Source organism: Eucalyptus grandis, chromosome 3 (assembly GCF_016545825.1).
Source record: "Eucalyptus grandis isolate ANBG69807.140 chromosome 3, ASM1654582v1, whole genome shotgun sequence".
Taxonomy (NCBI): Eukaryota; Viridiplantae; Streptophyta; class Magnoliopsida; order Myrtales; family Myrtaceae; genus Eucalyptus; species Eucalyptus grandis.
Window position 1 is genome coordinate 65586346 of NC_052614.1, and position 18017 is coordinate 65604362.

At 38.3% G+C, this 18017-nt stretch overlaps 2 protein-coding genes across 2 annotated transcripts in view; one reads left to right on the forward strand and one right to left on the reverse strand.

The window, feature by feature from the left end:
• Positions 1-18017, forward strand: part of LOC104438458 (probable serine incorporator) — a 114726-nt gene that overhangs the window by 90959 nt on the left and 5750 nt on the right. The gene's annotated exons all lie outside the window — the stretch shown is intronic.
• The window catches only part of LOC104438459 (disease resistance protein RUN1-like), a 41628-nt gene continuing 37267 nt past the window's right edge, over positions 13657-18017 (reverse strand). The window contains exons 2-5 of the mRNA XM_010051621.3: positions 16951-17654; positions 15620-16754; positions 15216-15491; positions 13657-15112 (exon numbers count right to left, since the gene is read on the reverse strand). Coding sequence (XP_010049923.2) covers positions 13751-15112; positions 15216-15491; positions 15620-16754; positions 16951-17489 — 3312 coding nt within the window. The 5' untranslated portion in view covers positions 17490-17654 and the 3' untranslated portion in view covers positions 13657-13750. The remainder of the gene's footprint in view (positions 15113-15215; positions 15492-15619; positions 16755-16950; positions 17655-18017) is intronic.

Here is an 18017-nt window from a genome sequence, read left to right on the forward strand (position 1 = left end):
TGTGACCACCACGTGATAAGAGAGGAGAATCATGTCAGCAAATTAGAAATGACAAAAATAAAAATAAAAATACATATAACACTCATAAAAAGAAAATAAAAAGAAAATTGTGCATGTCATTAATGAATCCCCACCTATGGGAATGGGGGTTTATGGGTATTTACCAGTTTCTGTAAATAGGAATTCGTTTAAAAAAAAGTATAATGATGCTTGGGTATGTCGAGAAAACAACTTGGATTATGGAAGTATATTTACGTATACTAGAGAATTTCCTACTATAGACTATTACCAAAGATATAAGATATTTGGGATATTATCTGATATTTCGTTTTATCCTATTGTAGCTAGTTTCTTTGTTAGATTAAAATAGCCAATTTTCTTGTTAGATTATATTATAATATATGGGTATAAATACCTCTTGAAGATACTAGTATTTAAATGGATCAATTAGCCTCCATGACCTGAAATCCAAGCCTACAATTCTCAATAATTCTACTTGCAATTTGCTATTGAGTAAAACTTCTAGACTAACTTAACAAATATTATATTAGACATTAATTTGTGACATAACATCACGGTTCAGATGTTAATATGAAAACATCGATGTAGTCCTTGTCCCTTAATTTTTTTGTCAAAAGGACCCCTGAATGATATACTTTTTTTCGTGTTGGTCTATCAATTAAGCAGATTAACAGAAATGCTCGTGTGACCGTCAAGTTGCCAATTAAAGCACAATGTGTCAATGCTTCCACGAGAGTCAAGATTGTTTTCATCTAAATAAGTTGATTAAGAGGAAGGTCAAAGCTAAAATATCCCATATTTCCCGCACTTCGTACCTGGAGCCACCTTCGTGTATTTGGTGTTGTCAAATGATGTTTCGACCAAGCATAGGGGGATACCTATATATGGGAATAGATGGAGTGAATACCCCGTGAGTAGAGAGTTGCTCGGATTGTACATAGCTAACAAAAGAAGCCTAAGAAGTACCTACAGTTGTAAATAAAATTTTCCCAAATATTGAGTCTAGCTCCACTTCGGAAGTATGACTTCATCTTCGCCAAGTCTCCCAATAAGCTACGATTTTTCGTATCATTGGATGTTGCTAAGCCGCTGTATTTGCGAGCTAAATATAAGCTTACGTCTTTTGGGAGACAAGAACCAAAAAGTTAAGTTAAGCAAATGGTGAAGGAATTGAGATGAGTGAGTGTGAAATTTTACCCAAATGACCAGCCATAATAAGGCAGCTCATGGTACCATAAGATGGGACGAATGTCGTACGCTTGGCTAGGTACCAGGTAATCTCCTTTTGCATAGGAGCCCATGAAAGAGCAGTTGACATGGCAAGTTCTACACTTTCAGGTTCAGCACTCACTCTCTCAACTAATGCCTTTACCATCCTTATTCTTCCTCCCCGGGCAGCATTTTTTAGGGCTCTCCTGAAAATGGAAACTTCGTATTCTTGAGGGAAGCAGTTGACCAAGTTCTCGACCAATTGATCTTGTGTGTCCATAACCGCAACATCAAGCACTGTAACGGATTCATCTCCTATGGTCATAACTTTGGCCGTTATTGCTTCGCGATCCTCATTGAGAATTTTCTCGACAGCTTTCCAATTGCCTGTCCGTGTGGCTTCAAACAATAGTCGATACGTTTCATTGATCTCCAGTGTTGGCCTGACTACAAGTGGTAGCCTGACTTTAGAAGCTCCTCTTGGCACGAGTGCAGAAGCTACACAAACAAAATTCCTCAGGGTTTCACAGTTTTTTTCAGGTCAAGTGTAACCATTACACCTATTCAAAGTTTCGATAAACACGACTGCGAGCAAGGGGGTCATCGTTTACTCAACATACCTTTTTCTATCAGCGCGTTGGTTTAGTTTTGGAAGTAAAACAATATATAAATATATATATGTATTAATATTGGGATTTTTCAATTAAATTCAAATATAATCAGATTTTTAAAATAATGAATAATGTTTCATATCGAAAAAGTCAATTGCATGAAATCCAAGATTTGTGATGGACAAAAATTAAAGGTTCAGAGCTACATACTTCAGTTGGTTTGCGACCATCTAGGGAATCCTTATTAGTTTTCATGCCTTTTGAACTCACGTCTATGTGAACCTCTTTATTATGAAAAGATAAATGAACATAAATAACCTTAGAAAAATAGATCATCTATACATGATAAGTATAAGTCTCATTCATTGCATGGTTTTTCTGGATTAAATTTAGATGAGATGAGTTTTTTTTCCAAGACAGGTACCGTATAATGAAATAGTTTCGCAGGACTTTCTAACTTTCATATCTCGGACAAATTGATTTTTAGTGAGTGTTTATTTCTCATTGCACTTGGTCTTGTCTGCGATATCACTCATAGTTTAAGTCCATCAATACAACATTTTATCTATCTACGCAATTTCATATAAAATTATAACAGAACTATACATAAACAAAAATGAATGAATTAACTTAATCATATCAATTTTATCAACTAACACAATTAATTTATTATTTACAATTGATCTATGATACAAGTTTATAACATTATAACGATTATCTTACTGATGCATTGCATGCATTTTTTCCGATAAAGAATATCCATTATACTATAGACTTGACGGTTGGAGACAAAATTGATCTCATATTTCTTACAAAAAAAATCCATATTATTTTTTCTTCCTTTTGTGGCAAGAACATTTCACCATCCATGCATCTTGGACAATGTGTTTGCTAATGAATTTTTTTCTTTAATGTTATCTTGACACTTTGTCATAATACTAACAACATTTTCTTCTAACAAATTATTTTTGACTCGGAACAACATTACGTTGGAGATGACTATAGTGAATTAACTGGCTCAAATCTTCAAAGGATCAGTCTCGCGTAGTTTCTTAATGACAAGCATTTAGCTATTTAGAACCCATTCGTTTTGCCCTTTGCTCTTGATGAAATTGCTCTGTAGGACAATCGGCCACAAATTCAATTTGCATATAAAGAAAACATAGAAAATAATTTGTTCTCTCGAGGTGATTTTTTTATACGAAACTCTGTTTAGCCAATGCAAGGGAACTTGTGGAGCCAAGTCATACCAAATCAGGAGATTTGATTTGGAGTATTACATTTTACGTGTTTACTGTTATCTTGGAAGGTATAGTCATGCCCGTGGGCCGAGAAAATGGATCAATTACCTATATTGGTGGCCACACATTGCCTTTGCATTTTTAGTTCGGGGAAATTAATTTTTTTTTTTTTTTTGGGGTCCTCGTCGGTTGGGATATCTCACTTTTGATCCCTACAATTTGTTTGGTCATAATCCAATCGTTATACGGTTCTATGGTGACAATTCAAGTCGCTTTGTCAAAATTACAGGGTAGATGTGTTATTTCTAAATAATTTCTAAATTAAGTTTTTTTTTCAAAAGGAATAATTTTAAACTTTTGATAATTTAATTGGACTTTCCAAATTATTTACTAGTCATTTTCCGTTAGTTGTACCACAAAATTCTGGACGATGTCTTTTCAAGAAACTTACTCGAGTCAGAGGTATGATTTGAGGTATGCTGAGTTCGGATTAAGAGTAAAACTATAATTGTATGAGTGCCAACTTAGTTAGATCAACGTTTCCCTACTGCCGATCCCATGGGACATTAGCAAATTCCTAAATTTTAGGGGTCTCGGACATGACATAAAAACCTTAACTAACCATCGAAGGAATTATTTATTTCTATCAATTCGTTATTTAAAAAAGTCAATTAGACGAATAGATAACAGAAGTAATATCATATAACAAAGAAGAAATTTAGATGGGATTTATCAACTTATACCAACATGAAGTCCCTTGAGATATTTAGAGCATGTTTGATTCATAAAAATGTTCTAACGAAAACTATTTCTTGTTTCACATTTCATCTTCTTGAAAATATGTTGGATGAGTGAAAAACAAGAGATTTCAACATGAATGAGAACTATAAAAATATGTTCGGTATAGCTTTTAAAGCAATCATTGTACAAAATAATGTCAATTCTAGTCCTTTTCAATTGTAAGGTTGAAATTTTTAGAACACAACAACCAAAATTTCGACCGAACCATTTTCTTTGAGAATTTTGATACGAAAACAAGAAATCGGAAAATCCCGTCGTACCAAACGTGCCCTCAGGACTCCGCAGGTTATTCTTCTTTCACACTTTCTCCTTTATTTTGTACGGTACAAAATGTCCACACACTTGTTTAGAAATAATAAAGAAAATTTGCAATTTTTTTTTTTTTTATAAATTAACTGTAAATAATATTGCTTGTCTTACTTCGAAATTAACACACAAAAGGAAAAAAAATTTCAAATTTTTCCATAGCCTTATGGGATTAAATCAGAATAGCAAAGGAAAGAAAGGAACATACCTGGAAATATTGGAAATTGGCTCCAAGTCGGACTGTCTTGGGTATCATCATCAACTACAGGGTAATTAATTTCAATGAAGCAGTGATTGAGTGCTTGTAAGTAAAGAAATTAGGATTGACTAAAAGCAGTTTTATCATCATCAAAAACTACTAGGGAACTTGTGGTTTTTCAATTATAAATCAAGATATTATTCAAATTTAATATTTTTGGATATATATGTCAGCATTTGTATGCTACGCAGTCTATAATATTTTGAATTAACAAAAGTCAAAATAAATGAAACACGAGATTTGTTGAAAATGAAAATTAAATGTTAAAAGTGACAAACCTTTGATTGATTCAAGATCGTCTTGAAGCTTTATCGTTCTTTGTGCCTTGAATTCACGTCTACGTGAACCTCTTTATTACCAAAAGAGAAGTGAACATAAATAACCATAGACAAGTTAATTACACTTTGCATGCTTTAGATTATTCATACATGATTAGTATTTGGCTATTTCATTGCATGGATTTTTTTTTTTTTGTATTATACTTAGATGGCGAACTTTTAAACAATGAAAAGAATTAACAACTTAATTGAGATTATGAGTTTTTCTCGAATTAGGTATTGTATCATGAATTAGTTCTATGGGACATTCTAACTATGGGGCATTCTAACTTTCATATCTTGCACAATGTGTTTTCCTTTTCTCATTGTCATTGATCTTATTGGCAAAATCATTCTTAAATTAAGTTTATACAGAATTCTCTCTGTCTCCACAATTTCGTGCAATAATTACAGCAGAACTATACATAAATAAGATTAAATAAATCAACTTATTCATATCGATTTTATCAATTAATATAATTAATTTATAACATCATTACTATTATCATACCGATGCATTACATGGATTTTTCTAAAATAAAGTGTAGTGCTTAGACTTTATTGATTGATTTAATAATTGAAAAACAATTGACATAAATTTTCCTACAAAATCCATATTATTTTTCAGATTTTTGTGGCAACAACATTCCAACAACTAGGGTGCACAACGGGAACAGCCCAAAGCAAACCAAATTGACCGATTGGTCGCTTGGAAATTTGAGCCTTCCCTTCCCTTGCCTTCCCCACCCCACTCTCTCTCTCTCTCTCTCGACCCTTGTCTGAGCCCTTCCCTTCCTTTCTCAAACTTGAAATCTCTCCTCCCCTCCTTGAAATCTTTCCCCTTCCCCCTCTCTCTCTGCGTGCCCCCATTGCAGACAGTAGCAATGGTGGACTACGAGAGGTAGCCACCAGCAAGCGAAGGAGACGATCGTGAACACGATGATCTAACTCCACTTGGAGAAGGCCCTCAAGAAGAAACGCACCATCAACCAGTAGAAGAATGAGCTTCGCCGCCTCTTCCACCTCTTCTTCATCTTCCTCTCCCCCTCTTTAACGCCTTCTCCCAGCCATTGTCCCACCTCTAGTGTCACCTTGCTGAGCCCCGATCTCCCTTGCCCCCCTCGTCTTCTATGTCTCTATTGCCTAGACCCTCCAAACCATCAACAGTTTCAAGAACTGATGGCGGTGTCACACGATCCATTCCATAGGACTGCTCGAGAATCAGACTGGACCGGTTGGTCCGGTTCTAGGCACCTTCGGTTTGGTTCCTGAGTTTGAAAACTAGGAACCGGTTCCTCCAGTTTGGTTCCAGGTTCTTAGATGGAACCGGACCAAATTGGGAACCGATCACCCCTATCAATAACCATGTGTCGGACAATGTATTTGTCAATGAATTTTCTTTTTCAATTTTATCTTTACACTTTGCCATAATAGCAACAACCGTTTCTACCGACAAGTTATTTTTGGCTCAAAAGGACATTACATGATTTTTTTTTGGAAATACTATAATGAATTGACTACTCGAGAAGCATGTCTTTTAAATGATTAGTCAAATGTCATCTCTTAATAATAAGTACTTAACTATTCTGAACCAATTTGCAAACCAAGTAAACATAGAAGATAATTAGTCCTCACGAGGTAATTGGTTAAACATGACTCTCTAATAAGGGCAAATTTTCTGGTAATTTTTTTTGGTAATTTTTTTTTTCTTTGTGATTTGCTTAATGGCCATTGAGCGCTAGTAAGTCATGAAACTAGGATTGACAAAAAGCAGCGGTATCATCATCAACCATTGTAAAGGGAACTTGTGGAGCCAAGTCATATCAAATTAGGAGATTTTGACTTTGAGTAATACATTTTGCGTGTTTACTGTCTACTTGAAAGGAATAGTCATGGCCACGGGCTCGAGAAAATGAATCAATCAGCTGTCTTCGGTGGCCACACATATCTGCAATCAAATCAGAACAAGAAAGGTTACAACCGAAACACCTGGCAATGTTGAACTGCGGTGGTTATCCATGGAGGATTCTTTGCCGTTCCGTCTCGCAAGCATGTGAAAGACTGAAGCAGAGAAGTATTTTTACGCGGTTGAAGGCAAAGTTGATTTCTGTTCTCTTGGATCCTCTCTTTTTATACAGCGACTGGTGGCTTCAGCAATAGATGTCATATTCAAAACGATGCAACGTTTTCCATGTGCATCGAGGGACGCGAGTGAATACATTTAGTCAATGCAGCCAAAGTTAGAAAACCGAGGTCAACATAGATTATTCAGTCACATCCTGACAAAACAATGTGAACATGCATATGATCCCCCGTTCCATTCTTAAACAAACAATGTCATACTTAAAATCATAACAAGCAGAGTCTGCGGCCAGGGAAAATTCTATAATATTGAAGACAGCATAACAACCCCTTGACCCGAGGCACGAGAAGACAAGTACGAACCTTGTCCAAAAAAAAAAAAAAGTACGAACCGTGTGCTATGTTAAATCAGGACAAAAGACGATTCGAACTTCCCAACATACAACCATCACCAAATTGAGTCTCTAAATATTCATAGTCAGTTTATGGGGAAAAGTATTTAAAATTCTACTTCATGACTCATTTTCTGAGAACAAGATAAGCTGAATAAGCATAAAATCGGAACAATTCTTTGCTGCTATAAAGATTCTAAAAAGTCAATGTCAATGGCTGAATGATAACATATTGGAAATGGAACACATTTGAATTAGGTTGTGAATGAGACAGATGTATTTAATTAGCAATTTTCACAATTTCTTATGGAATTCCTCTGTGAGAACGGTCTAAAAATGGGGAAGTGACACACTAGAATATGAAAATGCTATTGGTTTGTCTGTAGTCGTAGGAACTTGTGTGAATTTTTCTTTCATTGGATCATATTTACCAGTTAAGCACAACGGAGGATTAAAGATATAAACCAACTTGTTCATTGTATATACTTTTTTGTCCGTGAAAATGGGGCACATTATTTGTGCATTGCCGACTCAATTATGCAGTCTGATGAATAACTACATTTCCATCTTCTTTAGTTAATTCTAATCCTTTTTCTAACGTTATATGGGTTCATATATTTTGATGAAATTATTAAGGGTTAATACCACCATAAACTCTAAATTAGTACACTCGACCCACATTTATTCCAAACAAATTTTTGTGTCGTAAAACTCCCAAACTGGTACACCCGTACTATAATTATCTCAAACTAATTTTACCCCAATTGGTACGCCCATGCCACATTTACCACATTTACCTTAAATCGTGGTAAATCTAGAAATTTTGGGAGGATTAGTTTGAGGTGAATGTGGCATGGATGTACTAGTTTAAGATTTTTTGTGATATAAAAATTAGCTTGGAGTAAATGTGCACGTGTGTACTAGTTCGGAAGTTTAATAAAAATGTAATGTGTATATCAGTTCATGGTTTTTTATTAGATCAACCAATTTTTAAAAGCAGTAGTTGAACACTATAATCATTTACCATAGAAACTGATGTTTATATATATTTGGGTCAGTAGAGTAGGTGGCACTCATCATGGGGGTTTATTAGAGAGCTAGTAATGTGAATGTGGATAACAGTCCTACATAGGAAAAATAGAGGGAAACCATTTGGCTTAAATATGAGAAAGCCCACGTAAATGTTGTTTGAAGGCATTGGATAGACAAGATTATAGTTAATCATGACCAGGCACTTAAATTTTTGTAAATAAGCAATGTTGGAGTTTCTTTTTAATAAATGTTAACTTTTTGACAGACGTCTATTGGAAAATTAACTATTTTGTCCAATCCAATGGTTGTGTTTGCTTAGGAGACATATTATTTTGCTGTTCTTATATAAATATGTTCCTCCGTTTAGAAAAGCTATTTCATTTTTGGTGTGATTTGGTTGAGAGAGTTTGAGAGGCTAAAGTACTATCCTGGCGGCATTATTCCCTTTCTTTTGGTTGCTAAAATCGGCATTATTGCGTTAGGAAAGTGAATTCAAGTCTCTTAAGCGAAAAATTCTGTTTTGTATCCTACTTTTCTTCGGGTTTTGTCTCTTGGGTCTCCAGTAGTACAGTTGAGTTCTATTTTATATGGTTAATGTTAGGTAGAAATCTAATAATATTAGTTCTCAACTCCAATAATACCTCAAAAATAATGGGAAAGAATGACAAATCATAACAATTTTTCATTCGTTTATGAACAAGTAATGTGAGATGCTCTAATATGTTCCATCAATTTCTTCAAGGAAAGAACACAAACTCGAGATAAATAGCAAGTCAACTTCCCAACATTAAACCATCAGCAAACCGAGTTTATAAAATAAAACCTTGTGTTATAAAAAAGCCTTAAAAAAAAAAATTGAGAGCCAATAGACAACCCAAGGAATTTTCTCGATTCAGTCGAAGGCCTACATTCATGGGCAAAGGATAAGAACGAAGATTCATGTCTCAAAGTACGATGCAAGAGAAAGAGCTATGGAAACCCCTATACCCTAGTACTCCTAATGTGTGTCACATTCTCTAAATGGTATTTATGCTAAATCCCTAAGACAAAATACTAAAGAATTACAAAAGTCCGTCTAGTGGGGCGAGATCCCCCTTGCACATAGTTTAGCCTGGCGCTTTGCTGCCACCACAAATATATCTCATGCAAAATTCTCAATCAACTCGTTATTGAATTAATCTCGTCAGGTTACAAATTAACAAGGCACAAAAAAATACAAGGTCACAATTGCTGAAAAATCCAAATGATATTTTGAAGATGATAGAATAATTGAAGGTTATTAATATATTCACTAATTGTAGAGGTGGTCTGCAAATCCATCCTGAATATCGGGACATAAAAAACTCAAGAACATGTCGTAGTTGAAGCCTTTTGGGCAATCACTTCTAATACTACTGGTTGTTGCTGAGTCGGCCCCTTCATCCTTCGTCATTGGAGACATGAAGGAATACAGAGTGTCTCTGTTTCCTCAACCTCTGGTTTTGTAATTGCTCCACGTAGACTGGCTTTGGCTGTTACCGACAGTGTAGTTGATCTGTAAAATCGACCTCCGAGGAGTGGCTACGTCTAATGTGCCAACACAATAAATAGGAAGGGCCATAAGGATGCGACACGTGTCCGAAGTGGCCCCAATTTCACACTCTTTCTTCTCTCTCCTCTCTCTCCTCTCCCCTGCACGCTCTCTCAGGCCCCACCACACTATCAAGAGCAGCAAACAAGCTGTTCACCTGTTCAGCGATTCCAGCAAAGTCATTTGGCAATGGCGGACGATGGGTTTCGATGGAACTGCGGCAGCTCAGAGCTTCGGAGGAGGGCGACGGGCCAGCGCCAGGCCGTGCGACAACTGCAGGTCCGCCACGGCCAACGTGTTCTGCGAGGCCGACGCGGCTTTCGTCTGCCCTGGCCTACAACCCCGGCGTCCATAGCGCCAACAAGCTCGCTTCCCGCCACAAGCGGGCGTGGATGTGCGAGGCGTGCGAGCGCAGGCCGGTAGCCTTCGCGTGCAGGGCCGACGCCGCCGCCCAGTGCGTCGCGTGCGACATGGCCGTGCACTTGCCAACCCCTCGCCGGCCGCCACGTGCAAGTCTCCTTAAAGCCCTTCTTCGACCCGGCCCGTTGCGACGGCTCCGTCCCTGACTTCCTTGACGGCGAGTGCTGCAGCCCCCACGAAGATCGTGAACGGGGCCGGAGCGGAAGCCAGAGATGCGTTCTGGAATGGAGAGAGAGAGTCTGAGCGTACAGAGGAGAGAGAAGAAAGAGAATGAAATTGGGGCCACTTCGGACACGTGTCGCATCCTTATGGCCCTTCCTATTTATTGTGTTGGCACGTAACCAATACTTTTCTCACTGGGGGACTTTATTTATTCAATGACAGAAGAAGAAAAGGAACCGAGAAAGACGAAAAGAAAAGGAGCAGAAATTAGTATTCAAATCCTTTCTTTATCTAATCAAAATATATGCAAATTTGAATTTATGTGAAATTTGAATTTATGTGAAATTTGAATTGCGAACCTGATTTTTAAGTTGTTAAGTTGAAAAATTTCATCAAAATGATAAATTGGAACATTTTGCTGCCGTGAAATTTGACGAAAATTGATTTGGAGTAAAGATTTAATCCAGAACGAAATTTTAAAATTTTGCTCGCTGCGTTCCGAATATTTTAAATGAACATTTCGTTGACACGTGAGAGCTTCGTCGTTGCCGTAATTGCAATGGTGATCACAGCCCTTTCAATGGGTATTCATTCTCAATGTTTTTAGGTGCGCTCCTCAGTCGGCAAAGCGTCTCCACTGACTTCGTTGAACTTACCAGAAAATTTATTTTTCCTTTTTTTAAATGCAGTTCAGAAAAAACGACTCGAGGAGCGAAGATGACGTTCCATATGGCTATGGCTTCTTCCATTTCGTTTTTACCACGGGAGCCATGTACTTTGCTATGCTGCTGATTGATTGGAATACTCATCATCTCATGAAAAAGTATGCTTCCCCCCTTGCAGATGTTTAGCTTGCACTGACTGTTTGCATTTCTATTTCTTAAGATAATCATTTTTCTTGTCCGTCCTGATGACAGATTTCCAGCATTGGATGTGGCTATTATAGGAAAAACCCTTTCATCATTGTCATCAACATCTGTTTTGGTGGAGCTTCTATCAAGTTGTTTAATATGTGTTCCTCCATTCGCTTCTTTACTACTTGTAGTAATAGTAATGCTAATCATTAGTGAAGAGTTATTGTAGCTTCTTCACTGGCTCATGTTTTTTTCAAGGGAAAAGCTGGAGTACCCTTGACAAGGAAGAAGTCCTTGACTAGAAAGGCAGTGATTTCATGCTCTTGCTAACGCCCTTTTGCTGGTGGACTATTGATGTGGGTTGGACAAGCACTTGGGTTAGGGTTGTGAACGAATGGCTAGTGGTTTGTGTTTATTGCAAGTACCCAAAGAAACAAAGATAAATCTAGATTGTGCAAACCTCTGATGCCTCTTTTGAAGGTACTTCATCCCAAGCGAAGACTATATTAAAGTCAGATTTCTAATGCAATAGGGTTCAATCTTAATGCAGTGCGGATGCTTGTGGCTCAAATGCTATGGAAATGCAGAGAATTTGATGGAATTCCGTGAAAAGTTTGGAATGTCTTGGAATTCTTTAACTAGTGTTGGTCCGATTCAGTTGCCATCCATGCGACATGAGTTCCAAGTCGCAACTAGCACAGGGACCTGTCCTCGGAAGCTCTGACTCAACTAGAAAACCAACCGCGATAAGAGACTGGAACTTGATCCATTTGTGGGGCGAAGTCTATCTGCAGTTGAAAAAAAGGGAAAAGTAGAAAAAGAGAATGGAAGGTAGTGATTGACAAGGCAATGCATTTTGCCCCGTGGATATACTCGCATAGGGATGAATTTGGTTTTCTACCATACGAGAGATTGACATGCCAAAGATTTTGTGGTATAAAACTTTTTTTAGCTGATTTCGGTGCATAGGGCATTTGTTTAGTTGAGTATGAAGTTCATTACTACTGTCTCAGTAGAAAGTGCGACATTTAACCTTGAAACTTTCTCAAGGATGGTGCTAAGTGTATAAAATGAATACGTGTTCACAAAATCTTGTTCAATAATACACTCTCCAGCAGACGAAACCTATGTATACAAAAGCAAGAAATATGAACAGTCAAGACTTTCTTAAGCAAAATCTCGAACTGGTAAATTTCGGATACTCCATCATCGAGTGCAAGAGGGCATTTTTGTAATTTTGCACGGAACAAGCTTTCTTGGCCAAAGTCAGTTTAGCCGCTATATTAACTATTAAGGGAGTAATCCCTGATTAAATGTTGCAAATCATGTTCAGGGGCCAAGGATATACGTGGTTGACTTGCGTGGTTACATTGGCGCTTCAACAAGGTAAAGTTTCTTTTACGACTTTTCTTTTTGGTAAATTTTACATCGCATGATAACCGAGAGGAAAAGTATTATATCATGTCATGGCCCGTACTTAGAGCATGAATGAAAATAGATTATCTTGAGGCATGCTATTTCATAAAGCTGGATTTGGAACTGGATGGATTGTCAATTTGGTAGTCATTTTGGCTGTGCACTGAAAATGTATGTGGGTAAATTAGTCAAATGGTATGTTAGTATGTTGAATATGATATGTGGATATTGGATCAATGCTCATGATCGGCCTAGGCATTGGAATATGATATAGGTCCATTGACTGGTTATTTTATGTGAGTTAATCATAGCCGATTTAATTTTTGGTGGTTAAATATAGTGAATGTAGTTTTTGAGCTTTCTCACATGGTGAAGTGTGACATTAGTGTTTCAACACGAGTAATAGATTTGATATAAATATGTTGAGATTTGAGGTAATATATAATATGTGATGCATTATGTGATTTAAATGTGAATATTTGTGCTAGTTTGATATGCTGTATAATCGACATAAATTCTGCATCAATCATAACTTGATCCTATAGAAATGGTGATTGTCAGATACAGAACCATATGATTTTCCTCACCCCTTTTATCACAATTCCAGGGTCAAAAATGAGGAAAATTTATCGAATGCATGGAGAGCAATTTGAGGGTAGTAGGAGACTTTACTTCTGGATACGGACTTTGGGATTGGGACAAAAATGTGTTTAAATAACCAGAACGAATTCTTTACATAAACTCAGGATGGATATTATGATTCCTTTAGGACTTCTACTCTGGCCACAATAGTAACAAGTGATAGGCTTCATGACTCATGAGAAGGGAAATAAATCCTTAAAAATAACACACAATTGAGGATACATGAGTAAAAAACAATCATTATTTAGATGAAATTTTCCTTGAAACGACATGAAGCGAGCTCCGCAAGCACGATTGAATCTTGCTCGATAAAACACTGAATACAGAATCTAGAAACTTATTGTACAATGCCATCACTCCTGGACGGTTTGCTGTCGCCGTAAAGGGAACTCTTTTATCCCCAGGACAGCTGCAGCTATGCTATTTTTCTTTTTCTTTTTTTCCAGATGTACATCTTATAAAGCTCTCGGCCGTACATCTTATAAACCTCCCGGCCATGATCCCAAGAGCTGTACGTACTAACCAATGTTTCGAGTTTTTCCATTGAGTAAGGACATTCGACGCTCTCTGATCTACTGTTAGACAAAGCTAACCATCTTGCTTCTATTTTCATTTCACAAGATAGAACCTTCGAACCATCCAGAGCCATGCGAAGCCCAAGAGTAAGGTCCGGCATGAGTCCAAGCTTATTGGAAATTTGCATATGCTGAGAAGGCAACGGCAACGAGTTCAAAACCTGCAGACAAAGGTCACAGTACCTCCGATTTAATAGCCCATAAGCCCGATCTTTACTGGCAATTTTAACCCCCAATAATGGATTTTCTGGGGACACGCAACAAACTTGTAAGTGGCTTCGAAAACAGAAATCTATTGCCCTAATTCTTTCCAAAAGGGAGACCAGACTGTAGATAAGATTTTCAACTTCTCCCATTGAGCAGGGTGATTTTACGATCCCACAGTCAAACAGGATGGCCTCACTCGTTGAAGCAGGACATCTTGTCTCCGAAGCGTTAAATATTGTCGAGGCAGAAATCTCTTTGATGTAACTAGGCATGCATTGGAGATCAACATCGTACTCTGTTTGAATCATCCCGCACTCTATAAGCAAGTCAATAGGATATTCAGAGAGTCTCAGAGAGGATCCCAGCTCCCCTCCGCTCATAATCTTGCCATATAATTCAGATCTTTGAGCACTCAAATAACTGGTGGATCTTTTTCCGCAGTCTTCCAGTTGGAGTTTTATGGCGCTACTGTTAATCTTTACCACTACATTCTCCAGGTTTACGATAGATAAAGGTAGTCCTCCAATCAATGTGCCGGAAAGATCCAACTCTACCAATGATTTCAATAGCCCCATTGCGTATGGAAGTTCTTTTAGCCTTGTAGAATTCATCAAAGACAAGTACTTAAGATCCACTAGCTCTGAGATTTCCTGAGGAAGTTGATCAAGTCCGAGATCTTCCATCACTAGCCTTGACAGACCTGTAAGTTTACCAATCCAAGATGGCAAATTACGAATGTATTGGCACTGAATTAAGATAAGCTCTCTCAGGGAAGATAGACAACCAATTTCCTTTGGCAAATCTTTTAGACGAGGACACCATTTGATCTTCAAGCACTCGAGTTGCTCCAATTTTCTAATTGAGCCATCAATTTCATTCAAGTTCTCACAATCTCTGATGATCAATCTCTCTAAATTCAAGCATCCAATAAAGTCTGGTGTTCTAGTTAGAAATTTACTACCTTTGAGATTTAATACCTTCAGTTGACTTCCCATCTGTAAAACAATCAAATTAGTATCATCAGATTACATCGGATTGAGGAATTACAGCATGTCATCATATGATGAGACTGAGTAAATGCATGGACTGAGATCTTACCATGATTTGGACCCATCCGCTCCACTTGTCTATGATAATATTACCCGAAAGCTTGAGATTAACTAGGCTCTTTAGCAAAAAGTTGTTTGCCTGAAGTTTTGAAGGGCAGTGTCGCCAACAAAGCCATCTTAACTCTGAAAATATATTCTCAAAATCTCCAGTGAAGTTTCCTCCGTCCATTTCAAGGAACCTTATTTTCGAAAGATCTGCAAAGTCTTCACGAGTAAAGTTGTGTCTAGATCCCAATAGTGCAAGCGCTACTACATTATCTGTTCCCTGATAATATAAACCAGAATTAGTGAGCACAGGCATCAAGTTTTATGATGAACTTTGAAAACATGGAATATAAATCCTCTTTGATTTTTTCCTGTAGAAGAAAAGGCTGATTTTGCATTGGTTCTTACCTTTCTTGCCCGGACTATGTCTAAGGCCATCTTGCGTGACCACAATCGGCTCCGACCTTCGGGATTTATAATATTCTCCTGACGAACAATTTCTCTTCCGAGATCTCTTAATTGATCATGCATCCATATTCTATCGCCATCAACAATCTTGATCAATGACTTACGAATAAGAACCTGAAATTCAGCATTAGGAAAAAGGTTGCAAGATTCCCACATGTAAAATGCATTGGTTTTTCTCTTCATCACAAAGAAGCATGCGATATCCAGAAAAATTTGTTTTGTATCATCCTCCAGTGCATCGTAACTTATTATTAACTTTTCGAGAACTTCCTTTTGGGGGACTTCCTTCAACTTCTTCAATGCACCATCCCATGGTTCATTTTTTATGGTACGGAGATACGAGCCTATCACCCCAACAGTCAAAGGGAGTCCTCCGATTAAAGCTACAACTTCTCTTGAAAGATAATAAAAATCAGGTGGAGGTGAATCTGTGCCAAAGGCACGCTTGCTAAAAAGTTGTAGAGCATGATCAGAATGTAACCCCATCATTTCATAAGGGTAAATCTTTATGGGCTGCATTAAGACACTTTCTTCCAACCCTTCCACCTTGGTTGTAGGTATTACCCTAGTGTCTCTAGTCGTGATAATGATCCTACTTCTTGGACAAAACCAATCGGGTTTTGCTGCCAGTTGCATGAGTTGATCACCATCATCCACATCATCGAGAACGATCAAGACTCTTTTGTTAGGCAGTCTATGTTTTATCATATTTACTCCTTCGTCTATGTCAAAGGTCTCTGGACGTGTGAGGTTGAAAAGGTCCCATAGTAGTTTCTTTTGCAATTTTTCAATGCCATCGAATCGGGATGATGATTCTCGAACATCACGAAGAAAGCTCCAACCTTGAAATAGAGGAGAGAGTTCATTACAGACTACGTTGGCAAGCGTTGTCTTTCCGATGCCACCCATGCCGTAAATTACGACGACTCGGATATCATCACAAGTGGGATCTAACAACTTCTTAATGTATTCTACTCTGTCCGTTATTCCAACCAAATCATCAGGAACATTTCTCTCTCTTGTTGTCATCCCACGAGAAATCTCTTGCTTGATATCTCCAATGACTACGCTGTGGCTGCCACATTGTTGAATTTAACGCTTAAGATGATTAAAACATTTATATAAATAGAATATCCATCAGAGGCATGACTTATAACTGGCATACCTTTAGTGTTAACCCATTAAACACCACCCCCAAAAAAAGAAAAAAGAAAAAGAAATAGTGTGCCTAAACAGAGCATAGAATGGTACAATAAGTAAATCAACATTACCGTTGGCCTTTAATCTGCCATCCCTTGATTTTAGCAACCTTTCTTAAAGCCTCCTCCCAGGGCTTCACTACATGACGGCCTTGCTCCTCCTCATGCCTCCTTAAAGCGTCTCCATACAGTTTTGTTTCGAGCTTAAGATCCGAGGGTTCCACGTCATAGAATATCGGAAGTATCTCATGCCCTGTTCGTCCTCCCGAAGAATCTGGATATGCACACTCCACCATGTGTGCGAGCTCGCGGAGGCACCATCTACTCGAAGCATATCCGGTGAAGAAGATGGGTATGTAGATTTTGGAGTCCTCTATTGCTCGCAGAATCTTCCACCCAATCTCCTCGCCCTGTCGGATTTCTTCGTCGTCCATAAAAACCCGGAACCCTGAATTGGTCAGGGACTCGTGGAGGCGATCTGCAAATCCATCCCGAGTGTCAGGACCTCGAAAACTCAAGAACATGTCATAGTAGAAGCCTTTTGGGCAATCACTTCTACTGCTACCGGCTGTTCCTGAGTCGGCCCCTTCATCCTTCGTCATTGGAGACATGACGAAATACAGAGCGTCTCTGTTGCCTCAACCTCTGGTTTTGTAATTACTTCACGTAGACTGGCTTTTGCTGTTCCCGAAAGTGTAGTTGATCTGAAAAAGCTTCAACATTCAACACTACCCAAGGGCCAAAAAGTTAACAGTACTCGGGACGCAGCCATGAACCTCCTCCCCACGCACAAGGGTCCAATATTTCGTATCGGCGGACGGCTCCCAAGAAACTTCCCAAAATCATGTCTTGATCACCCAACACAATCCGTCCACACAAATCCAGAACTTCCTAACTCCTATTCCACGAAACCGGCCCATCCAGAACGACCGGTCCAGCTCCCCTCGCCAAAAAATGCCCACTCGCCATTAATCACAGTACCTCCGAAAGCCAAAAGTCAACCAAAAAAGGCCAAAAAAAAATTAAAAAAAAATCATCAGCTGATCGCCATCGCCAGCGGCATCCGCTCGCCTCGACGGACGCAGCCGGGAGACGGACGCCGGAGCCGCCCCGGAGCGAGGGGGAAATCACTTGCCTCG